Source organism: Neofelis nebulosa, chromosome 6, assembly GCF_028018385.1.
Source record: "Neofelis nebulosa isolate mNeoNeb1 chromosome 6, mNeoNeb1.pri, whole genome shotgun sequence".
Taxonomy (NCBI): Eukaryota; Metazoa; Chordata; class Mammalia; order Carnivora; family Felidae; genus Neofelis; species Neofelis nebulosa.
In genome coordinates this window covers 57,339,017-57,364,421 of record NC_080787.1, presented here as the reverse complement: position 1 = coordinate 57,364,421, position 25,405 = coordinate 57,339,017, and the positions used below count along the sequence as shown (strand labels likewise).

Sequence of the window (25,405 nt, the reverse complement as noted above, 5' to 3'; positions counted from 1 at the left end):
GACATTGTGTAGGCAGTGATAAAAGGAAGCTGAATGGAATGAATTCCTAGTTTTCAAGGAAGTTACAGTTTAAAAGAAGAGACAAACCCAGTAATATTCACAGGGCATTTATGGGAGAACCTGCAGGGAGTACTTAGAAGTAGGGCTGAAGAGAAAGTTAGGAGGGTTACCAGCTGACTATGAAAGGGTGAGTAAGAGGCCAGGCTCCGGATAACAGGGAGGGGTAGGTTGCATGAGAAGGTTAGTATGTAGAGATGTTAAACATTGGGTCCAGCTTGAGCAAAATAGCTGTGTTGTTGGACATTTCTGGAACAGGAGGTGGAAGATGATATTGAAGATAGAATTAAGGAATAGATTTCATTGGACCTTTTAGAGTATACTCAAGTCTGTCTTTTTTATGAAGGCACTGGGAAGCTCCTGAAAGATTTTAAAGAGAGGAGTGATCTAGTCAGTATATATTTTAGATAGAACACATTGGGGAGGCTATATCAGGGAAGAGACTGGAGACAGGGAGCACAGTTAGGATGCTTTTTTGAGTTGAGTGAGAGATTATCCTGCAGTGATCCAGAAATACAGAACAGAGGTCTGATTAACGAAAAAACAGAAACACCGTTAAGCAGGTAAAATTGTCAGGGCCTGGTGGTGGATTTGCATGTGGAAAGGAGGGTTGAGGGAGAGTCTAGGAGGAGCCTCAGAGTTACTGCTTGGATCACCTGATGCAACACCAGGAGAAGTGCAGGTGTAGGGGATGAGATGATGAGTTCAGATTTAGTGTTTTGAGTCTGTGTTGACTGTTTACGCCCAGATGGAAACGATCAAGAGCCAGTTGGAAACTTGGGCCCACGGCCAAGGATGAGTTCATCTACAGTTGGACATAGGGGAATTTGAATTTGAAATCCGAATGTGAGACTGGAAGAGGACCTTGAGTAGCTTCAGTGAAATGAAAGCCAAGCATGGGGCCCATGTGGACAGTGGCCCATTTGGACACAGCTATGTCAGAGGGGTTAGGAATGCCGGGCCAAACTTCTGGAAGACTTATCTGTGGTTCTTGCCTCTACTTCTCTCTTTGTCCTAGCTGTTGAGCTGCATCTGCTTAGAGAAATGGGGGCTTCTCTTCAGATTCAAGGTTACAGTATCCTTTCTAAAGCAGATGACATTAATAACATTTTCCACTTTCTGTCTTCCTGTAACCTTTGGGGGCAGAATTGTTTCAGGCCGATTTCCATCTCCTTGATGATAGGTTTTTGTGTTTGTTTTTTTCCCTTCTCATCACTTATGTAGAACTCTCTGTGATTCCTTATGGCCTTCTTCTCCAGTGTTTTCCTGCTTTCTTCTCTAGCAGTCTCACCATGGGTCTTGGCTTCCAGTGCTTTATGTCTAGTTCCAGCCTGTGTTCAGAGTCAACTCCCTTTCCAACTTCACTGTTTTTTTTCTTTTTTTTTTAATTCTTTTTTTAATGTTTATTTATTTTGAGAGAGTGTGCAAGTGGGGAAGGGGCAGAGAGATAGGAAGAATCCCAAGCAGGCTCAGTGCAGAGCCTGATGGAGGGCTTGATCCCACAAATTGCAAGATCATGACCTGAGAAATCAAGAGTCAGATGATTAACCGACTGAGCCACCCCGACACCCTTGGGTTTTTTTCCTATATGAGGGTCCTAAGAGTACTTTGAAGTCCTAAATTCCCAGACTCTCCTTTGCTCCCACTTTCGCTTACGAATTCCATTAATTACCTAGGCTCAAAAACTCTGGATATTTCTCTTGTCTTTTCTCTTCTTCCTGCCCCCTCAAGCAGTGATGTCTGATAGAACATTCTGTGATGGTGGACATATTCTATAATCTCTCCATTGTGGTAACCACTCCTCACCCTTGGCTACTTAGTGCTTGAAATGTGGCTGGTGCATCTGAGGAATTAAATTTTTAATTTTGTTTGATTTCAATTAATTTTAAATTTAAAAAGCCCCATGTAGTTAGTGGCTATCATATGACACGGCACAGTGTTAGATAACCAGTTATCAAGTGCTGTGGTCCCTCCCCTACTCCATCACCAATTCTACCTTCCCAGTCCCGAACGGGGCCTCTCAACTGCTTAAGTTGCCCCTAACTGGTGTCTCTCCCTCATTTCTTACTCATTTAGTTTATCCCACACAGTGCTACAAATTTAGCCTTCTCTTAAGACAGCTCTGAGCATGTCAGTCCCTATTCAAAAGCCCTGAATAACTTTCCATTGCTGCAGGGTAAAATGTAAACTCCTTAGCAGACATTTGAAGCCTTCCCGGTCCTGGTACTGTTTATTCACCCATACACATTCTCTAACTGGTTGGGACCCTCCCCTTCTCCTAGGATGTTTCTGTCCCCATCTGTCCCTCTGCAGGGAGCTGTTACCCCTCTCCACTCCTGCATGCCTCAATCAACGTTTTTTTCAGGACTTACCTCAGTCTCACCACCATGGGGGTGGATGTCAGTTCCCTTCCCAGTTATTCCTCTTCTCAGTTTCCAGTAGCACTTAACACTTTCTGACTGTAAGATCCCTGTGAGTGAGCTTTGTGTCTGGTTTGTTTGGGGTTTTTGTTTTTTTTTTTTTTTTTTTTTGGATCTTCACAAACATAGCAAGATATTTTGGATTTGTTAGATGTTAAGTAACTTTTGTTGAATAAACAGATATAAACATGACTTTGTATTGAAATGGAAATCCCTAATTGTTTCCTTACTTGGAGTCAGAGTCCCAAAGGTGTTTTGTCAGGTTGATTTTTGTTGTTGTTTTCTGGTGGTTAGTGAGGGTATCCTCTGAAGTCTCAAAGTGGGGACTCAAGGGGATCTCAGGCTAGAGGTAGAGGGTTGCAAGATCGAGAATCAGGCCAAGTATCATGAACATATGCTCAAGCGTTAATTTCAAGACTGAATTTGTATTATCCTGACTGGTTGATATCTTTGCTAACACCACTTTATAACTGGCCTTACTCTAAGGACTCTGGAGTAAGTTTGTAATGATGAAGAGATTATTCTGTCCAATTTAACTTTATCTTACTGTAAGCAATTTTTTTATACTGGAAATATACCATTTAGTCCTACTGAGTATAACTGAGGCATTCAATCCTCCAGGCTCTGCAAGGGCAGATATCAAATCAGCAGGTGGCTGTAGAGAAACTGAAAAAAACGGCCGAAGTCCTTTTAGATGCCAGAGGATCTTTACTTCCAGCCAAGAATGATATCCAGAAAACACTGGGTGAGTATTGATTTCCTTGTTCACTTTCTCCCGGGTAAATCCTAAATGAAGATATTCTGATATGGAGAACACGTTCACTAGTGTATATTGTGTTGTTTATGGCCTTTCACTGTGAAATGGTGCTTCTCAATCTGGGAAGAGGCATGGCTTTTCTCAGCAGGTATATTGGGAGTGGGGGTTGTATTCTTTGAGAGGAGTATATTTAAAGTTTAGTTTTATTTTTAGAAAATGTAACAAAAACTCTATGTAGTATTCACCACAGGAAGTAGAACTTCAGATTCTTTTGGTTGATGGCATTGGGCAGAGCTAGCCTCTAATCCTGTAGCCAAAAGAGACTCCGTGGAGGGGTCTGTCTTTGTTGAAAGCAGGAGCGTGGGGCTAAGAGATGTGCTTTAAACCAACATTTCCAGCTCTCCATTTTCTAGAAGCCTTTGAGGGGTCTCACAGGGTTCCAGTTGCCCCAGTTCTTTGGTGATACTAGAAACTTGTATCCAGTTATGTTGGTGCTTTTGTGCCCTCTAAGAGTCCACATTTCTTAAGAAAAGAGCTATTGCATGTTATTCTTCGTATCCACTCATAATGTTTAGTTTATAGTAAATGCACAGTGCGGGTATCGGTAAATGCTTGCTGTCTAACTGTATGTTTTGCTTTGACTTTGCTGCTTTTCATATTATTTAATGTGTGGTTTCAGGTTATTATATATTTCTACATGTGAAATAGAAAACTTAATGTTTTGTAAGATAATTGGACCTGTGTTTTCACATCAAAGAAAGTGTGAATTAAAATCTGAGCAGAAATTTTAGATGAAGAGAAGGACGAAACTTTGCTTTTCTAAAACTGCTCTGTAGAAGGAAAACTTTTTTTTACATTCTTAAAGATGTCTAAACTTCTTTGATCATGCACCTCTATCAAATAATTTTCAGCATACACCCTCATATATGCATGTGTATTTATAAGTTATGCACACGTTACTGTCTTATCACATTATGTGTATTATAATTATAAAATACAAAAACATAACATTTTAAAGTATAAGGTAAAAAATATGAACGGAAGGTCTAACATTTTGTTCCTATATGCCAGTGTACCATTTTGACATCCCACATTTGCAACCAACTGCTTTAAAGACTTGGGCACAGAGATTTGGAGAAGAAAGAAAGACTTTGTTATATGTGTTGCTGTTATTTGCAGAGGCATTTTGACATTTTTCCCACTGTTAATTGTACATAGTCTCATTTTTATTAGCTTAAAACTCCACATATTACACATTATTTTGAGACTTAAAACTTCTATGTGGTATAAGTTTCTAGGAATATGTGAAAATATATTTAAGATAGAGAGGAATTTCTCTAAGATCTGTGTGACCTAAGAAAACTCTATGTGACTCTATGAAAACCAACCACTTAAAAAATTAATATTCTTACAGTAGATTTCATTTTGTCACTTTTTATAAAACAATATTCACTTAGTAAAAGCAAGAATTGACTTCAGTGACAGTACTTGATCACTAAGAAATACGAAAATAGTAACATTCAAGATGTGTTAATTTTATTAAAATAGCTGACTTTGTGTGGGACGTCCCTTAGCAAGGCTAAACAGATTGCCTACGTTACCCTGCTGATGCACAGAATTGCCCATTTGAGAAGCAGTTCACCTGGTAATCAATCACTACCTGCAATTCAGAGTATCTTCTCTTGTGACTTTCAAAGCAGGGCTTGTATTTGAACTTGCTGCTTGTTTTGTCTGCTGATAGAATCTTGGTGCATATTCAGTGCACTCCCCTATGCCCCCCACCCCACTCCGCCTCCACATTCTCAGGGCTTCATTATGTTCTGTGGCAGAAGCATGATTGTCTCTTTAAATTAAATTTAACCTCTCAATTTAGTGAAAATTTGTCAAACTGTTTTCTCATTATATATTAAAACAATCAAAGGGAAATATTGCTTATATAGATCATGTTCCATGGACCAAACACAACGTGTAAAATATTTCACTTTTAGAGAGGGGTTTCAGGTCAAAGTTTTCTGCTAACTGCACATACAATGTATCCAACTAAAGCATTCAGAAGTAATTAAAATATGTTTCAAATTATTGTACAGTGAGTGACAAATTGATGATTATTCCAGAGAGAGATTAATACATTTAAAATCATTGTTCTTTGAACTTTTTTTGGTCTGCAGTACAGAATGCAGGATGTTAAAATATAGAACTTTATATTTGAGTGAAAAATTGGCTAGAATGGGCTGCTTTTTTAGCATCTTAATTGAAAAGAAGGTTAATCTCATCTGAGATAGGTCAAGCTGTTAACATTTATTTTTCCCTTTTGTCTGCTATCAAACTTTTCAAATACATTCTATTTATATTTTAGAAGCATAACCTCAACCCTCTTTATTTTAAGTGAATTTTCATTATCTGTTTTCTGATTATATTTATTTTGTCATGTTTGGATCTGTCAATTTCTGTGCATTTGAGTACTTTGCTTAGGATGTGAAGGATGACAAAAGCTTAATTATGTGTGTGTGTGTGTGTGAGAGAGAGAGAGAGAGAGAGAGAGAGGGAGGGAAGGAGAGAGACGGAGAATGCATATGTGTACATGGGAGAGATAACTTTTTATATGTGAGGGTTAATTCTTGATAAATCTTTTTATAGCTGTGTATTGTTTCTTGAGAATAGCTGTATCTGACTGTCACCTTTTTCCCCCCATATAGTTACCAAGTATGGCTAATTTGAAATGTCAGGTTGAGAACCAATATTTATTCCAAACATCAGCAGTTTAGACCACTTAACATTCTCTGCGACAATTCAAATATTTATGCATCCAAAAATCTCTTTTCAAATGCAGATGGCATATATTTGAACTATTTTTAAAGAAATAATTCTTTTTTTTATATTCCACTGAGATGCTTTCCTTCTTTTTTTAAGTTTTTAGATGGTGCTCTGATTATGTATTTTGAATTTATCATTTAAACTTTTTCCTTTTTCCAATTTTGGTATGGAAGTTTTGTGACTCACCTTAGTGTATTTTTGAAAAGGAATAGGTCAAAGAGAACTTCATGGTTAACATTTCCTGATCTCTTTGGACTAGATGACATTGTTGGGAGATATGATGATCTGTCCAAGTCTGTTAATGAACGAAATGAAAAACTCCAGATAACCTTGACCCGCTCACTGAGTGTGCAGGATGGCCTGGATGAAATGCTGGACTGGATGGGAAGTGTGGAAAGTTCTCTGAAAGAACAAGGTCAAGTGCCCTTAAACTCTGCTGCTCTTCAGGATGTGATCAGTAAAAACATTGTAAGTGACATTTAAAAAGAAAAAAAAAACACTTTTAGATGAAAAAAAAATGTTTAAAAAGTCCCAAGAAGGGGTAGATTTAAGATCAATTTAAGGATATAGAAAAAGGGGTTTCTTGAGTATAACTGGACAGTATTGCTTGCACCAAAACACATGTGTCAGAACAGTTTTTCTGTGAAGAAGTATAGAGAGAGCTTTGTATACTTTTTCATGAGTGTAATTCATTTCAGAGGGCTTACACATACATGAGCCCTATCGTGTGTATCACAGCTTCAGCCAGCTGCACATGAGGTTAATCAGATCAATCTTGCTGTTGTCTAGCCTTTTAAAAATGAGGACCATGGATAATCCCGGGGCTCCATTAGATCCCAGGGGCTGCTGAGTAGCAGCCGCCTCCTGCCTTGCTCAGGCAACTTGCCAGCTGTTCTCCAGTCTCTCTTGAAGAGATTTGGGATTGTGTTCCTCCAGGGACAGATCAGACTTGTCAGTCAGTTTCAACGTTAACTTGCCTCAGTCACAGGTGGTTCAAGCTCATGTTGTTATGAATAGTGATGTTTTTAACACTCTGTGATACTATTTGTAAACATCATTGTGAAACATATGCATTATTTGGTTCATTTCAGATGTTGGAACAGGATATTGCAGGTCGTCAGAGCAGTATAAATGCCATGAATGAAAAAGTGAAGAAATTTATGGAGACCTCAGACCCATCCACTGCATCCTCACTGCAGGCCAAGATGAAAGACTTGTCTGCTCGGTTTTCAGAAGCTAGTCATAAACACAAAGAAAAACTGGCCAAGATGGAGGAGCTCAAAACCAAAGTAGAACTCTTTGAGAACCTCTCAGAAAAGCTCCAAACGTTTTTAGAAACAAAAACTCAGGCTCTTACTGACACAGATGTGCCAGGAAAAGACGTTAGTGAATTGTCTCAATATATGCAGGTGTGTCTTCCTTAATAATCACAAGGTTAATCAAGTATATTAACATTTAAGACCAGCTCATACATGTATTAGCGGAATTATAATTAACGATCATCATTAATGCTGATAGATTGCTGATAGATTAATTGCTGATTGGTAAGGATCTGTGCTTCCCTCCTTTAAAAATCCCAAACCCCATCTTCTCCTTGATATGTTTTGCTCATTGATTAGAAATGAACACCATGTCTCACATACACAGTTTGCACATATTAAAGATCTTAAAAGTACCTTATATGCCAGAACCCACAAAGAGACAGAGTATAAAGAGTACGTTTTTAAATTAAATAAATTTACTATGTTCTCTTTCAAACAGCCTACTTCATGTTTATTTATATTTAGAGTACTGACTACAGGTGGGATCATTCTTCTGTGAAATTCTGAGGAGAGCCATTCTGGCTCCATACATACCTCTTGGTAGATAGAATGCCGTCTGAAAATCTAGCAGTATCTTCTATTGATTAAATATCTAAATCCTTTGTAGGAATCAACTTCTGAATTCTTAGAACATAAGAAAGATCTTGAAGTTTTACACAGTCTTTTGAAGGAGATATCCAGCCATGGCTTGCCAGGTGATAAGGCTCTGGTTTTTGAAAAAACAAATAATTTGTCAAAGAAATTCAAGGAAATGGAGCATACCATCAAACAAAAGTAAGCACCCCTTAAGAAATTGGATTTTAGTCTACTTGACACTTAAAGAATGAATTATTTTTCTTTGCTTATGTCAATACCTGAAATAAAACTTGAGAATAAGCATAGGACTACTTTGTAAGTGCTTTTATATTGATACTATTTTTTTTGGGGGGGGATTAAAATTAAGTGCATTTTGTTAAAAGATTTAGGAAGGAAATTTGGTACTTTTTCCTAAACGTAGAGAGTATTACGAAGAAAAATAGTGGTGGTGGTGTTTTACTGAAAATAATCTAAAGTCACTATAGTCTCTGAAGCTTTTGGTGAATAGCACATTTTATTTGCAAAAGCAGAAATAACCTTGAAAGATAGCTCATGGCTCATTGCTTTTTGGGCTCAATTCAGAAGCTATGCGCAATTTTAAAATAAGTCTTGATGGCCTTTTTTAAAACGTAAAATAGTTTACCTTTTAAAGAGTTGTAGAAAGAAATGATTCCGTGAATAAATAAGAAACGAGAAAATGAACCTAAGTTGAGCTAAAAAGCTGTGCTTTTTAGAAAAAAACCTTGTGGCTAGACTTATACATATTTCTGATCTCATGTTAGTTTGGAATATACATTTGGTTTTGCTAACGAACCCACAAAGATGGAAAACACTTATCTTTTACCTATACTTAATTTCTTCAGGATCCTCTACCTAAAACTTTTGAGTGCTATTATCTATACTATTTCCAGAGCTACATTTTCCATCTTGTCACATAATATTTAATTCACATTGCACGGAAGTAATATTCTTTTTCCTAGGTCAACTCTAGGTTTTTTCTTCCTTCAGAATGGTCCAGTTTTTTTTTTTTTTTTTTTTTTTAATTTTTTTTTCAACGTTTTTTATTTATTTTTGGGACAGAGAGAGACAGAGCATGAACGGGGAGGGGCAGAGAGAGAGGGAGACACAGAATCGGAAACAGGCTCCAGGCTCCGAGCCATCAGCCCAGAGCCTGACGCGGGGCTCGAACTCACAGACCGCGAGATCGTGACCTGGCTGAAGTCGGACGCTTAACCGACTGCGCCACCCAGGTGCCCAGAATGGTCCAGTTTTAAGACCATGTAGTCATCAGTAATTAGTCCAGCTTCAGTGGACTCTTCTATGTTGCTAGTCCACATACACGCACATGCGCACATGCCATCCATAGGTCATCCTCCATGTACCAAATGGGACTGTCCTCACAGCTGTTCCTTGCTGGGCATGTGCCCTCCCTCCAAGGTGCTTAGTGTACAGAAAGATCCTAGAGTTCATTGGGGAGCGTTCTGAGGATCTGTGGGGGAGGTGGTCGTTAACATTCTTGTAACCAGGTCTCACCTCATCTTTGGAGAGTTTGGAGAGAACTGTACTCTCTGAGGCACCTGGTTTATCCATCCACTAGAAGGACTCTAGTGTCGTATAGAAACCACTAGATGGCAGGATGTTTTCCTCATGTCAGTGATGTGTAAATGTTTCCCTGCCCGTTCTGTGCCTGCTGGCATTAAGCACCATATAAAGTGGACAGATCAAAGTTTGCTTAATCTAAATAATGTTAAAACTGTTTATATAGCCTCAGAGTTTATGTAGCATTATAGAGTGCCATTACCATATGGGTTACAGATTTCTTAACTGCTCCTATCTTTTTCTGTGGAGTGTGCCTGAGGAATAAAGTAGTTATTTAGCTGATTTCACTTGGATCTATGACACCTTTCCTCTTTTTATCAAGGGTTAGAGTGTGCATAGGGGAATATTTTTTTCTTAATAGTAAGCTTGATACAAGAATAATAATTTATTTATTAGTAATTATTTCTTTGGAGTATTTTCTGTCAGAGACTTAAATTCTTCAATAATTTTTGTTATCTAGGAAAGAAGCTGTATCTTCTTGTCAAGAACAGATGGATGCTTTCCAAGTCCTTGTTAAGTCATTGAAGTCATGGATAGAAGAAACAACAGAAAGAGTTCCTATTGTGCAGCCTTCTTTCGGTGCGGAGGATTTAGGAAAATCTTTGGAAGAAACTAAGGTGAATCATTATCTAATACTAATTCTTACTTGCCTGTGTGAGTCATGAGAGGTTAAAAGACTATTAGTGGTTTCCTTTTATCTAATATCATATTAAGTTAGATCCTCATTTATGTTCAGTATATTTTGGTAATACTTGGAAGTCATAACATAGCTCTGATCCTTTTGAGGAAGAACACAAACTTTGACTTAATTTGATTTTTGAGAGATATTTATTAGTGGCTGCCTGTTCTAGTACCCAAGTTTACTTCCCCATCAAACCTCTACTTAGCTTGAATTTTTATACCATTTCTCATAACGTTATGTTATGCTGCTCTTCAACTCAGCAATTAACTCTAGCTCAGATACATCACTGTAACCAGTATTTGAATCCCTAGTACAAATAGTGTACAAGTCTTGCCAACTGATTCAAATCATAAAACTTATGACCAGTTACAGCAGTTATCCCAACTCCCAACTTTGTGGAGATGTATGTTTTTAAAAATTCATTGAAATTTTGATGATTAAAACTCACTATTAAATAGAATTCTGAATTCCCATTTTTAAAAAAATCATTTCTAGTACCTTTCTTCTTGTAATTTGGCCACTACTGAGTATAGTCTTGAGACTGGCAGTTGACAGTTACTTTGGAATCCATGGCAGCTAGAAATAGCCTGACTTCCACTGTGGCTAGGAGCAGAATGCAGGATGGACCATACCTCACTTCTCACTGCTAACAGTGTTACCAGTCACCTGGGCACAGTGTTAACAGTCACGTAGGGATGGTGCCTTTTTTTCTATCCGCGCCCCCATGAATCAGGACCCACAGTCATCATTACTTTAAGATATGTTAAAGAAATTGAATTATAATGTGTAACTTTGAAACTATTATGAAGACTGGAAAATAATGTGTTTTCATATCTCAAGAAATTACAAGAGAAGTGGAGTTCAAAAACACCAGAGATTCAGAAAGTAAACAACAGTGGGATCTCACTATGTAACCTAATCAGTGCTGTCACTACCCCTGCAAAGGCAATAGCAGCAGTCAAATCAGGTATGTGCTTTACTTACATCCGTGGAGAAACCCCTAAGAATTGGGTCTGACCCTGTTACTTTCATTTACCTTAGTTTTTAAATTGATGCATAAAGTAAACACAAAAGAAAAGTGACAAGAAAGATGGCATGTATATGCATGCACTAAAAGTATGCTCCCCATGTGGAGCAGTATCTGTAATGAGTCAAATTTCAGATCCCTCTTCTGTTCATTTTGTTAGAGGCTACAGTTGAAATGTAGCCAGACTGATACATAAGAATAGGGAGCTTTAGATTGGGGAAGAGGAAAAAGCAGATTCTAATTTGTTTTTTTTACCGTAATTAATGGAGATGCTCAAATCCTCTTTGAAATATTTGATAAATGAGTCTGGTCTCCTGGGAAAGGAGAGGTGAAAGAAAGAAGCAGTTCTTTTGTGTAGGGTGAATCTCTCCTTTTTTAAAAAATTAAAGTCCCATCTAGGGGCTTCTGGGTGGCCCATTCGGTTAAGTGACCAACTCTTGGTTTTGGTTTAGGTCATGATCTCAGGGTTCGTGGGTTCAAGCCCCGTGTCTGCTCTGCACTGACGGCGGGGCCTGCTTGGGATTCTCGCTCTCCCTCTCTCTCTCTGCCCCTCCTCTGCTTGTGCTGTCTCGGTTTCTCTCAACAAGATAAATAATAAAATAAAAAAATAAAAAATTCCCATCTCCTTTAGCATCTACTTTATTTTGTACAGAAAACAACTATAGCATATCTAAATTGCAGTCATGACTGAGGCACTTAACACAAGGGGAGAGTCATGTATAAGTAATGATTCTACAGTCCATTTAAGTTGTGGATATGCTTTTAAGTTTAAATTTTTTTTAATGTTTATTCATTTTTGAGAGACAGAGACAGAGCATCAATGGGGAAGGGGCAGAGAGAGGGAGACACAGAATCTGAAGCAGGCTCCAGGCTCTGAGCTGTCAGCACAGAGTCCGACACGGGGCTCAAACTCACCAACTGTGAGATACGACCTGAGCTGAAGTCGGATGCTCAACCGACTGAGCCACCCAGGCGCCCCAATAGTTTAAAACATATTTATGTTGTTAAAATTGGTGTTTTTTTTTTTTTTTAAATACAAGAACAGATGGAGGCAAATCTTGTATCTTTATTCTGAGAATCTCTGAGTATCCTTTGTGGTTTATCTGTCCCTCCCAGCCCCCTAGCTGCCCCTCTTGTGAGACTGATGTTCCCGCTGGGCCTCTCTCAACCATTTATTCCGCTCTATTAACCCCATTTAAGGGCCCACTTATGTTATATATGGTGTGATGACCTCTCCTTTCTCTTCTAATCACATTTCCTGAAATGTCAAGTGTTTTGTTTGGCTTTGTTTTTAGAAAAGGAATTCTATTGTGTTTTTAGTTCTTCAGGTCCACTTTGTATTTGCAATAGGTAAAAAAAAAAAAACAAAAGTTTTTTTCCTACTCTTGATAACTAACAAGCATGGTAGGAATTATTTTTGAGCATCATCAGGATATGTTCAATTTCAACCAAAATGTCAATGTGTGATTTTTTTTAAAGAGACCAAACATAGATTAAGATTTAGATATTTAAATATTATTGTTTTAATCTTGTTCTCATGTGTCTAGTGTTTTAGATAGGAAGCCGATGCAAACTCACATGAGAAAGTCTAATTCAGTATTTTAATACTCTGCTTATGAAAAAGGAACCAAGGCTAGATGTTTATATAATTAGAGAGGAGTAATAATTACTACTTACTGAGTAGTTCCTATTTGCTAGGCAGTCAGTCAACTGTCTTGAATACCTACAGTGTTCTTGCATTTAAATTAGGTATTATTATCCCCGCCTGTTCGGTTGGGGTGGTGATTAATTTGTCCAGTCACCCAGCTAGTAATTAGTGGGGCTGGGATTTAAATTCAGGTGACTCATACGCTGAAGCCCAGGCATTTCTAACCACTGTGCTCTTCTCTCTCTGTGTTGACATAATGTGGGTTTTAGTAATAGGGTTTGTGTGTTTGTTTTACTTTTAACTTTTCATGTCTTTGTACCTCATTCTGTTTCCATTAAACCCATAATAACACTGTGTAACTGTACCAGACAATTTTCAAATTTTTAAGTAAGGATTTGTCTGTCAGTCACTTATGCTTCATGCAACACACTTACATAGTGAGCAACTTTTGAGCTTCAAGGACATTATCACTAAAATTTAGCAATAAAGCAACTTTATCGCAAAATTGTTTTATAATTAATACTTAATTGATTGTTAATGTTAATAATTGATTAATGTATTAATCTAAAGTTATTGACACTAGTATTTAAAGTGATCATGTTACCTTACCACTTTAAGAATGAATTTTATAGACAAGAAAGTTTCTTAAAATTTTCGACCTTTATTTGATTTAGAAATTGAATCAGTGGTTTACATTTTCAAATAGTAATAACATTTGTAAATGACTACTGTTTATGGGGTTTGAGTTAATGCAGTCTACTGTTAATGTGTAGAAATACTATTGGAATCTATGACTACTTCAGTGTTAATAATTTTGCAGGTGGAATAATAAATGGTGAAGGAGCAGCCACAGATACTCAAGAAATTTTGGCAAATAAAGGTGAATAGTAACTTTAAGTGCTTATTTTTTTTTGTTAACGTTTATTTATTTTTGAGACAGAGAGAGACAGAGCATGACGGGGGAGGGTCAGAGAGAGGGAGACACAGAATCCGAAACAGGCTCCAGGCTCTGAGCTGTCAGCACAGAGCCCGACGCGGGGCTTGAACTCACAGACCGCGAGATCATGACCTGAGCTGAAGTCGCACGCTCAACCAACGGAGCCACCCAGGCGCCCCTTTTTTTTGTTTTTGAGAAAAAATCTTTAGAGATGAACAGTAGTTATATCGAAATTTCAACCTTGACTTAAAATAATTATTTATTATCATAGTCATTTGCCATAAGTATCATATTAATATAACATTCCATGCAATTTTGTTCATCTGAAGTTAGTGAAACCTGGTAGTTCAGTTTGGTATTTGGTTATGTTCCTTTTTTCTGGTTAAGTAATTTAAGATATTTTGTCACTTGGAATAACATTCTTTGAGCTATTTCCTTGAGTTTGATTTCTAAGAAATTAATATATAGCATTTTATGGTTTTTGGTATTATGCAATGTACCTAAATTGTTTGTTATTAAATAACATTATAATTCTAAAAAAATTGTTAGAAATATTAACCCTTTAGTTCTAAAAATTCTATGACTTTATCATGGTAGGCTTAATATAGAGAAAATACAAGGGAATAACATGTAAAGCAAACTTATTTCTAGAGTTCTAACTCTAAACTGTCTTGAAAATGTGTCCATCTGATTTTATTTTATTTTATTTTTTTACTTTTAGGGTTAACATCCATTAAAAAGGATATGACTGACATAAGCCATGGTTATGAAGATCTTGGCCTCTTACTTAAGGACAAAATATCTGAACTGAATAGCAAACTCTCCAAATTGCAAAAGGCTCAGGAAGAATCAAGTGCAATGATGCAGTGGCTACAGAAGATGAATAAAACTGCAACAAAATGGCATCAGGCACCTACACCTACAGATGCGGAAGCTGTGAAGACTCAAGTTGAGCAGAACAAGGTATATTCTGTGGATATATTTATTGAAGACCTAAAAAAGAACAGACTAGCATTCAGATGGGACCCTCAGGACCCCTATTGTGATTTCTGGCTCTATAACCTTCAGCAAATAATTTGCCAGTTTTGTTTCATATGTTTTTCTGTAGAAAGTGATGATAATAGGAATCTGTTTTACACACAGACATTACAAAGATGAGTGAACTGTTTGGGGTAACTTTGCCACCTTTCTTTGTTGTTTTTTTTTTAAAGATTTTATTTTTAGGAGTGCCTGGGTGGCTCAGTCAGTTAAGTGTCTGATTTTGGCCCAGGTCATGATCTCATGGTTAGTGGGTTCGAGCCCCATGTCAGGCTCTGTGCTGACAGCTCATGGAGCCTGGAGCCTGCTTCAGATTCTGTGTCTCCTTCTTTCTCTGACCCTCCCCCACCCACACTCTGTCTCTCTGTCTTTCAAAAAATAAAACGTTGAAGATTTTATTGTCACGTAATCTCTACACCTAACATAGGGCTTAAACCTACAACCTACAATGATCATGAGTCGTATGCTCTACCAACTAAGCCCACCAGATGCCCCAGCTTTGCCACCTTTAAATCATGTTAAGTCTGGGATTTTAACCAGTCAACTATTAGAAAAGATTTATGTAGGTGTATCAGGGATTTGTTCTGTCCAGCATAAAATAGGGTAGCTTATGCTTTCCCTTTCTTCAATAGATGGCATTTCTTTCTGCAACTGTCAAGACGGGGGAAATGACTTTTTGTGGCAATTATGGCAAAAATGTCTACAAATGTGATTACCTATATCTGAATTCTATAATGTGTTATCCAGAAAAGCATTGACTCACTAGTAGATTCTCAGACCTGGCAGCTTTTATCCAGACTGATTTTCTTCTCAGTTACAATATTGATGCCATCTTCCTTTTTTCCAAAGGGATTTGTTTGAGGATAATAAGAAATTATTCCTAGGTACTAGGGTGTAGAGTAATTTTCTCCACAGAAAGTGGAGTAATTTTCTCCACAGTAGTAGTGTTCCTCTTTGGGATTCCTTTATCAGATAGTTGAAGATTGGTTAAGAAGAGGAAAGGAGAATAATTACCTGCTGAATTCTGGTCCTCACTCATTTCAGCACCTAACAGTAGATATTTTCGTCTGTTGTAATTGTGTTTGTGTCTTTTGATATTGACATACTTTAACACAGTTTTTTTCCTTTTGTTAGTCATTTGAGGCAGAACTGAAGCAAAATGTAAACAAAGTACAGGAGTTGAAAGACAAATTGACAGAGCTGTTGGAGGAGAACCCAGATACTCCTGAGGCCCCCAGATGGAAACAGATGTTGACAGAAATTGGTATGTTATGTTACTTAAACCAGAGTCCACCAATAGAAAGAAGCACAATTATTTTTTAATCACAGTCTTTATCCGAAAAAAAATTATCCAACAGCCTCGGTTTACTTTTGAATTTGCCTTAATGTTTTGTGTTTAAAATGTTGCATATTTAAATATACCATTTCAAATTATATTGTACTGAGACTTGGCATATCTTGTATTTTTCTTGCTAAACACCATAACTAAGTTTATTTTTATGAAGAGGGTAGATACTGGGAAATAAAATGCTGTGCACTGAGTAACATGTTTTCATTACTGGTTTTTACTTGATTTTTGGTGTTTCTATTTTTTATACTTTATTATATTTTAGTTTAAATATTCCTTACGTGTGTGTGTGTGTGTGTGTGTGTGTATGTATTATGTACACACACACACATATATATATACACATACACATACATACATACACACATATATATTCCCTTCGGTCTGGAAAAGACAAACTCCCTTCTCCTTCATGAAGTTCCTTCTGGGACTCGTTTGGCCCCTACTGTGTGTTGTTCTCTTCCCCCATCAGGGTTAAAAAGTAGCTCCCTACAGAAATCTAGTGATTTTCACTCTTTATCTAGAGTTATCCTCCCATCTCTATCCTGTCCCCATAGAAACGGTTTCTCCTAAACAAGGAACTTCCTTCACAAGCTCTATTATCTTATCACCCCATTTCACTATTATAATGATAAGGAAAATGCACGTAAGACAATGGTACTAATTTTCCCTACTTCATAGTATTGTTTAGAGAATTCAATGAATTAATGTGTGTACGGCTTAGACAAGCTGTACCTGGCACATAATAACTGCTGTGTGTTTACTATGATTATAATAAGAATTCTTTTACTTTCAATTGTTCCATTATGTTTAGCTAAATATTGTCCTTCCATTAGAGTCAGATATGCTATGATAAATTTAGAAACCTGTAAATATGTTTTAGTTTCAAAAGTTATTTTAAGGGATCTTAACGTTCAAAGCTATATTTAATCCAACTATAGACTATTGCATTATAATTAATTTGTCCCTAATTCAGTGGCTGTCACCTGGGGTATCAGAGTTACTTAGGACAGTATTATCAAGATATTTGAGAATAGGGGTAAGTAATGCATATTTCAAAAAATCTTCCCAATAAGATTTTGATATTTCTCCCTCCCAATTCATTATTTGAATTGCATTATTTTGTTGTCAGATTATATTTGATTGGAACATGCCATATAGAATGATGCTATTAGGTGAGGTTTTCGGGACTGGGTTCTATTAAAAACAGCCATTTATTGTACTGTGCTAGATGAAAAAATCTGTCAGGTCAACTAATCATGCCCATCAGTAACTGTTTATTGAGTGACTAATGTGTTCAAATGCTGGTCAATAACTCTTGGCCTCAGAGGGCATACTGTATGAGGGTGGGAACAGCTTGAAAGCCTTCCTGGCAGAGAAATCTAGTAGAATTGTGATGAAGGACAGAGCTGGGGTATACAGAGAGGAGATAGGGCTGTGTTAGGTATGGGGCTTATGTAAGCAGAAGCCTGTTTGGATGATAATGGTAGGATAAACAGGGCTAGGTTAGAGGTTTCATCTCAGACTGCATACCCTCTACTGTTAGTAGATTAGGGTCAGTTTGTGGGAGGCCTCGAATGTGAGGCAGAAGTCCTCCGATTTTATCATCTAGGTGGTGAGGAGTTAGTTATTAAAGGATATGAGCACAGAAATGACATATTTAAGTGATTTTTAAGGGAAATTATTTTAGAACCAAATTGGTTGCAGCTGGGATACCCTAATTACAAGGAAACCCGTGGTAAGACTAGTAGTCTAGAACTATAGTTCTCAAAGGTGTGCCCCTGGGAGCAACAGCATCAGTGTCCCCTGGGAACTTTCCAGAAATGCAGAATTTCAGCCCCCACTTCAGACCTCCTGAATTGTAGATTTTGGGGAGGGGGTTGAGCAACCTGTGTCCCTCCAGGTCATTCTAATGCAGCTGGGGTTTGAGAAACACGAGTCTAGGCACACCATGATGAGGACCAAAATGGAGTTAGGACACTAGGAATGTAAAGGATGGGTTTCAGGTTTTATGATCAAGGATATAGGAGTTCAGAGAGTCATGAAAGAACATTCTGAATTATTGTTTCTCAGTGACGTGGGAGAATAACCTTTCAAAGTAATCTAAAATCGGAAAAATCTGCCAGTTTCGATAGGAATAAAAAGTGATTTTTTTTTATGTTAAGTGTGAAGGGTTGGTGAGATTTCCTAGTGTAACTTTCAGGCAGCTGGTTGTCAGTGGTGATTTAAATAAAATAGAATGGACATGGATATACAAACGTGGGAGTCATTTGCCCAGAATTGATCATTGAAGATTTCCTATTAAAGGAAAGAATTAATGTTCATTGTTCTAGTAGGGCAGTTATTGTTGAATAAACAGACTGTATAGGACCTCTAGAAGAAATGAGGATCTCCGGATCCTGTTTGCTTCAAGGAATATTCCATATTATTCTACATTATCTTCTAGGGTCAGATTCAAATTTGTTTTTCATGTACTTCGGTTGATACCCAGCACCAGCATCATAAAATCTGTATCATTAAATGCCATTGACCCTCAGAGTAGGCTTTAATCGACTGTGTAAGAAGAGTTACAAAGATGGAATGATAGCCACCTATGTATCATTCTGAGTCCTGTCCTGCAGTCTTCATACATGTAGTGATGTTAATGTATAAAAACCAAACACCTCTTTTATTTTTTATCTTTTTCTTTTAGATTCTAAGTGGCAAGAACTCAATCAATTAACAGTTGATAGACAACAAAAACTGGAAGAATCCTCTAATAATCTAACCCAATTCCAGACTGTAGAGGCTCAGTTAAAACAGTGGCTTGTGGAAAAAGAACTGATGGTCAGTGTTCTTGGGCCCTTGTCAATTGACCCAAATATGCTAAACACACAAAGGCAGCAGGTGCAGGTGAGTGTTACATGACTTGACTTAATAAGACAAGTGTTTTCATTATAAATACATTAGCTGTGGACAGTATGTGCTTAAACTGCCTTGAAGTGTATTTGTAATGTTTCAGATGCCCATAAGATAACATCCTGAGGTTAGTGGGGAAACCCCCAGGGAACCAAAGCCAGGAGGCATCAGTCTCCTGAGCCCATGAGTGTGTCAAGTCCCTTGATCATTTGAGTCATATTGTGGTTTGTGCAGACCCTGTTAAAAAGGGCCTTTTTTGAAATATTAATGTGATTGTATAAGTAATTACATTTTTATGAGAAGCTGGTATATGCTTTTTATTGTTTAGAAATTGCTCCTTTGAGGTTTTATTCATTTTGATTGTGGTAGAAGATAATGAAACTTGTAAAACTCATGCAATACAGCCCTGAGGGGGGGAAAGACAGAATAAGAAGAGGAAAAAGAGTAAGCAAAACAGAGGAATCTTGAAACAGAGTGGGTTAGACCAGTCTAATTACAAAGTGGATAAATCCACAAGGAGAAAAAAAAATACATGAAATTTAAGTCAGAGAGAAAAAGCTCCATTGTGGTTCCAGTTAGATTTCCTCCTGTATATGTAGTGGTATTAGAGCAGTGCGGCTAATCCTATACTTTTGAAAACACAAATCAGTCTTGGTAGTTTAGAGTCAACATGTCCTAGTTCATATATGTTCTTACCCTAAAGATAGTGAAAACAAAAGATGTAAATAAATTCTTGGCAGAAATAATTGCCCCTAGACTTGGTAGTCTCCCTAAGATAGATAAAATATTATACTACAATTTAGGGGGTGCCTGGGTGGCTCAGTTGCTTAAGTGTCTGACTCTTGTTTTTGGCTCAGGTCATGATAACACATTTTGTAGGATCAAACCCCACATCAGGCTCTGCGCTGATAGCACGGAGCCTGCTAGGTATTTTCTCTCTCTCTCTCTCTGCCCCTCCCCGCCCAACCACCCCTCCCCGCCCAACCACCCCTCCCCACTGGCTCACACACATGCATGCACACTGTCTCAAAATAAATAAACATTTAAAAACTTAATATAAAAAGGAAATTTTTAGATCATTCATTTTAGAACGAGAGTCAGTGTTGAGCCTGCACATTCTGAGCAACATGATTTATTGGCTAAAATTTTTATATAGAGAGTATAAATGTCAGTAATCTTATATTTAAAAGAGGTTTTATAAATCAATGCAGTATGAGTTAATGTATTCTAACATTGTTTTCACTGAACGTTTCCTTTGGTGTAAAATGCTATAGAGCATTTAAAATATCCTACCAAGAGACAACTCCAAGTAGGAAAATACAAATTTGGTGTTTGTGTGATATGAACTTGTCCAATAGCAATGCTTGTCTTTGTATATGAAAATTTGTACATGGGTTTTTCTTCATTTTGCCCAGACTGCTATATTTACTCTCTTTTCCCCTTTGAGGGATATTATTTTAGACAAAATGTTATCTCTGTGAAGCACCACTGCTCTTTGGATTAATTTAAGATAATTGCACTGCCCTTGAAATAAAAGCTAGGAAAACAGGAACTAAAAAACAAAAGTAAAAACTAGATAAGTAAAAACTAGACCATTTATGTCTGTTTAGAAACTCAAAGCTCTGTTTTCCATAATTATCCACTAACTTGTATGTTTATTTACCCTTGTTACCTCTTTGCCTTAGATCCTGCTGCAAGAATTTGATACTCGGAAGCCTCAGTATGAGCAGCTAACTGCAGCTGGTCAGAGCATTTTGAGCAGACCTGGTGAACACCCCTCTTTCCATGGGATTGTGAAAGAGCAACTGGCAGCTGTGACCCAAAAGTGGGACAGCCTAACAGGACAATTGAGTGACAGATGTGACTGGATCGACCAAGCCATTATTAAGAGCACACAGTATCAAAGCCTGCTGAGAAGTCTTTCTGATAAACTGAGTGACTTGGATAATAAACTCATCACCAGTGCGGCCGTGAGCGCGCACCCTGATGCCATGAACCAGCAGTTGGAAGCAGCCCAAAAAATGAAGCGGGAACTGGAGCAGGAAATGAAACAGATAAACGTGGCCCAGGCCCTCTGTGAGGATTTGTCAGCACTGGTTAAAGAAGAGTACTTGAAAGCAGAACTGAGTAGGCAACTAGAAGGCATCATAAAGTCATTTAAGGATATTGAACAAAAAGCAGGTTCGTCTGTCTTCTTTTAATACATATATTTCCTGGAAATAGAGATCAAGTATTGCCTGCTCTGTGTTTCCAAGCTGTTGCCAGGAAGCTAGGACCCTAAAGAGAGTCTGCCCTCACTGAAATTGTAGATGGGGAAGGGGCCACTCACATGAGCACAGAGAGTCATTCTGTGTTCACGTGCAGATGCAGCATCAGGGAAATTCTGCACGCATAATTGGCAAAAATCCCTTGAACGAAGGCCCGTTGAAATTTCAGATATTTCAACCTGGTTTTTAAAAGATATAAATGTTTGGGGCACCTGGGTGGCTCAGTCAGTTCAACATCCGACTTCAGCTCAGATCATGATCTCACAGTTCGTGAGTTCAAGCCCCGTGTTGGGCTCTGTGCTGATAGCTCAGAGCCTGGAGCCTGCTTCGGATTCTGCGTCTCCCCCTTTCTCTGCCCCCTCCCCTGCTCACACTCTGTCTCTGTCTCTCAAAAAGTGAATAAACATTAAAAAAAAATAAAAAAAAAATAAAATAAGGTAAAAGACCTAAATGTTTTTGTCTTGTGACAGTTTCACTGCATCAGAAAAACAGATGGATACAGTTATTAAAAAGGCTTTGTATCATTTTCTCATCTACAGTTACTTTGTTTCATTCTGCCGCAGACAGCTTTTCTAAAGAAATGTGTGAAAGAGAAGCATTTGGCACTCTGTTTCTCTCTCACCTACTGTGGCCATAATGAGCCAGGATGTGTCAGAGGCAGTGGTAGTGAGTTACTGCACGTTAGAATGGCCTGCATTTGGCTGCTATATTTGTTCTGTTTGAAAGTAACACTGAATGCCTTGCACCTAGTAAATACTCAGTTTATACTTTTTTAATTGATTGGATTTATTTATTGATCATAGCAGCCGTTTCAGATTTACTCCTTTATTTTGACAGGATATTGGTAATGAATATTAGCTAGCGTGTTGGTGATTATTCCTGTTACAGCCACTTTTATGTGACAGGCAGTAAGCTAAGAACTTTACATGTGCTGTCATTTAATCACCACAATAGCTTCTATTGATTTTGCCAATTTACATTCGGGGAAATGAGGCTCGGAGGTTTAGTCATCTGTCCAGGGTCTTCCAGCATTTTGAGAGGCTGGGCTGGAACCCTAACCCCTGTAGTCCCCAGGTGCTCCGTAGTGCCCCTATGACAGGTACAAATCACGGAAGTGGAAAAGTCAGATTTTACAGGAGGTGGATTATTTATCAGAATAACATGAACTCTGAACAGTTATCACTTCCTCGTACTGGAATGGAGTTGGCTCCAGGATCTAGCCTTGACAGCCTCTGTTCTTCCTGTGGTGCTCCCCTCCTGCTCCTCCTCAGCCTCCATGTCGGACTTGAGCTCACTTGTAGTTCTTACAGTTAGTGCTAACAGGCTTTCCTTTTAGCCAGTTCTGTGCGTTTATTTGGTGGTCTTTCTCTTGGCTTTTCGCAGACAGAATTACATTTTGATGAAAAATAAACATGTCTGTGATTTCATTTTTAGAGAATCATGTTCAGCACCTTCAGTCAGCCTGTGCGAGCTCTCACCAGTTTCAGCAAATGTCTCGAGATTTTCAGGCTTGGCTGGATACAAAGAAAGAAGAGCAAAACAAGTGTCCCCCCATATCAGCCAAACTCGATGTCTTGGAGTCCTTAATTAAAGATCAGAAAGACTTTAGTAAAACTTTGTCTGCTCAGTCTAGTATTTATGAAAAAACGATTGCAGAAGGTGAAAATCTCTTGTTAAAAACACAAGGGTCTGAGAAGGCAGCCTTACAGTTACAACTTAACTCAATTAAAACCAACTGGGATGGATTTAATAAGCAGGTGAAAGAACGGGAAGACAGGGTAAAAGATTCACTGGAAAAAGCCCTCAAGTACAGAGAGCATGTGGAGACTCTCCGGCCATGGATAGACAAATGTCAAAATAACCTGGAGGAAATAAAATTTTGCTTGGATCCTGCTGAAACAGAGAATTCTGTTGCCAAGTTACAGTCTCTGCAGAAGGAAATGAACCAACACTTCGGGATGGTAGAACTGCTAAACAATGCAGCCAATAGCTTGCTCAGTGTCTGTGAGGTAGATAAAGAGTCTGTTACAGATGAGAACAAATCACTGATCCAGAAAGTAGACATGGTCACCGAGCAACTTCACAGTAAGAAGTTCTCTCTGGAGAACATGGCCCAGAAGTTTAAAGAATTTCAAGAAGTTTCCAAAGAAGCTAAAAGGCAGCTTCAGTGTGCAAAGGAGCAGCTAGATGTCTATGATTCCTTAGGACCCCAGGCCTACAGTAACAAATACCTGACTGTGTTGCAGACTCAGCAGAAGACCCTTCAGACCTTGAAACATCAGGTAGATTTGGTCAAAGGGCTTGCACAAGACCTTGTGGTAGAAGCTTCAGACTCAAAGGGAACCTCTGATGTTTTATTACAAGCAGAAACCTTAGCTCAAGAACATAGTGCATTGAGTCAACAGGTTGATGAAAGGTGTTCATTCTTAGAAACCAAGCTTCAGGGCATTGGGCATTTCCAGAATACCATCCGAGAAATGTTTTCTCAGTTTGCAGAGTTCGATGATGAACTAGATAGTATGGCCCCAGTGGGGAGAGATGTAGAAACATTGCAAAAGCAAAAGGAGGATATCAAAGCCTTTCTGAAGAAACTAGAAGCCCTCATAGCAAGCAACGACAATGCTAATAAAACCTGCAAGAGGATGCTGGCCATGGAAGAAACCTCTCCTGATCTTGTTGGAATCAAAAGGGACTTGGAAGCTTTAAGCAAACAATGCAACAAGTTACTGGACCGAGCACAAGCCCGAGAAGAGCAAGTTGAAGGGACGGTTGAGCGTCTTGAAGAATTCTACAGCAAACTGAAGGAATTCTCTACTCTGCTTCAGAAGGCTGAAGAACATGAAGAGTCTCAAGGCCCTGTTGGTATGGAAACAGAGACCATTAACCAACAGCTTAATGTGTTCAAGGTAGGGAATTCTTCATTTTTATGTTTAAAAAATTTTTTAATTTTCACTTTTAAAGAGAATTTTTATTTCATATCTTTATTTTTTATTTTTATTAGAAAAATAAATTTTTATTATTTTTCGTTATTAAAATAAATTTATAATTGGTATCAGAAGGAGATTGCCTATTTTGTAGAACCTTCTAATATGGCTGTCATGTAGCGAGCGTTTGAGCCTGAAGGAGCGTGTTATGGGGGTAACATCCAGGCATGTGGGGACTTGCAAGCTTACTAGGAATTTGGGCCCTCATGGAATAAAACCTGAGATAATATCAAGAGGTCAAAGGGTACTTGAAAAGTTTTAGGCAAGCCTGAAACTAACATTTTAGAGTCTGCGTCTGATGTCATTTACAACTGACATCTGGAGTGAGCAAAGCCATGTTTTGAACTCTGCTGCAGAGGCCAGTGTATAACACAAAAAGCTTGTTCTCTTCATGTTTGTCTCCCAGCATTTTGTTTAGATGGTGAATTATAGTCTGTTCCTGCTCTTTCCCTTTTTATAGTCTTCTTATCCTTCTTAATTTAATTTCTTTTGTAAACTTTTTCTTCCAGAAGTTCATATTTGTAAAAGCAGAGTGGAGTTCCATGTTGTAATCCTGGTTTTATAAAACAAAGATCTTGGGCTCACACTCCAGAGGATTAGGAAAAAAAATTATTTTTGATTGGACTGCAAGCTCCTCCGTGCCAAGAATCGTCTGCCACTTGATGGCACTGAGTGATGCTTAATAAATGGAACATTAGATAAAAATGGTGGGCAGCATTTAGTGTCACTGGTTTTGACCTCATTTATGACAGTATGAGTGAGAGTTGCATCTCCACAGTGGACAAAGACAGGGTCAACACTGCACCGAGGAGGTCCTAAGTATTGGGACTGCATGGGACCTGTATCAGTCTTTGGGGTTGGTGTGGGTCTTGTTCTATTCATGAGGTATGTTTTGCTTTGCAGTAAAGACCAGTATGATGGTAAGTCCCACCACTAGCACATAAAGGATAAAACAAGGCCAAATGAAAATAGAGCTTGCAAAACTATAAATTATTTCCCATGAGAAATGAATATGAATCAGATGGACTATC

At 38.1% G+C, this 25,405-nt stretch overlaps 1 protein-coding gene and 1 long non-coding RNA gene across 13 annotated transcripts in view; one reads left to right on the top strand and one right to left on the bottom strand.

Moving 5' to 3' along the window:
* The window catches only part of LOC131514384 (uncharacterized), a 35,858-nt gene extending 24,987 nt beyond the window's left edge, over positions 1–10,871 (bottom strand). Inside the window, exons 1-2 of the long non-coding RNA XR_009263048.1 lie at positions 10,726–10,871; positions 7,905–8,076 (exon numbers count right to left, since the gene is read on the bottom strand). This is a non-coding gene — a long non-coding RNA (uncharacterized LOC131514384). The remainder of the gene's footprint in view (positions 1–7,904; positions 8,077–10,725) is intronic.
* The window catches only part of DST (dystonin), a 496,251-nt gene that overhangs the window by 375,227 nt on the left and 95,619 nt on the right, over positions 1–25,405 (top strand). For all 12 annotated transcript variants that reach the window (XM_058734319.1, XM_058734316.1, XM_058734317.1 and 9 more), the window contains 12 exons: positions 3,099–3,222; positions 6,308–6,516; positions 7,140–7,457; positions 7,978–8,144; positions 10,006–10,162; positions 11,068–11,194; positions 13,723–13,782; positions 14,561–14,802; positions 16,012–16,141; positions 18,918–19,117; positions 20,809–21,304; positions 22,825–24,296. In XM_058734319.1, coding sequence (XP_058590302.1) covers positions 3,099–3,222; positions 6,308–6,516; positions 7,140–7,457; positions 7,978–8,144; positions 10,006–10,162; positions 11,068–11,194; positions 13,723–13,782; positions 14,561–14,802; positions 16,012–16,141; positions 18,918–19,117; positions 20,809–21,304; positions 22,825–24,296 — 3,702 coding nt within the window. The remainder of the gene's footprint in view (positions 1–3,098; positions 3,223–6,307; positions 6,517–7,139; positions 7,458–7,977; positions 8,145–10,005; positions 10,163–11,067; positions 11,195–13,722; positions 13,783–14,560; positions 14,803–16,011; positions 16,142–18,917; positions 19,118–20,808; positions 21,305–22,824; positions 24,297–25,405) is intronic.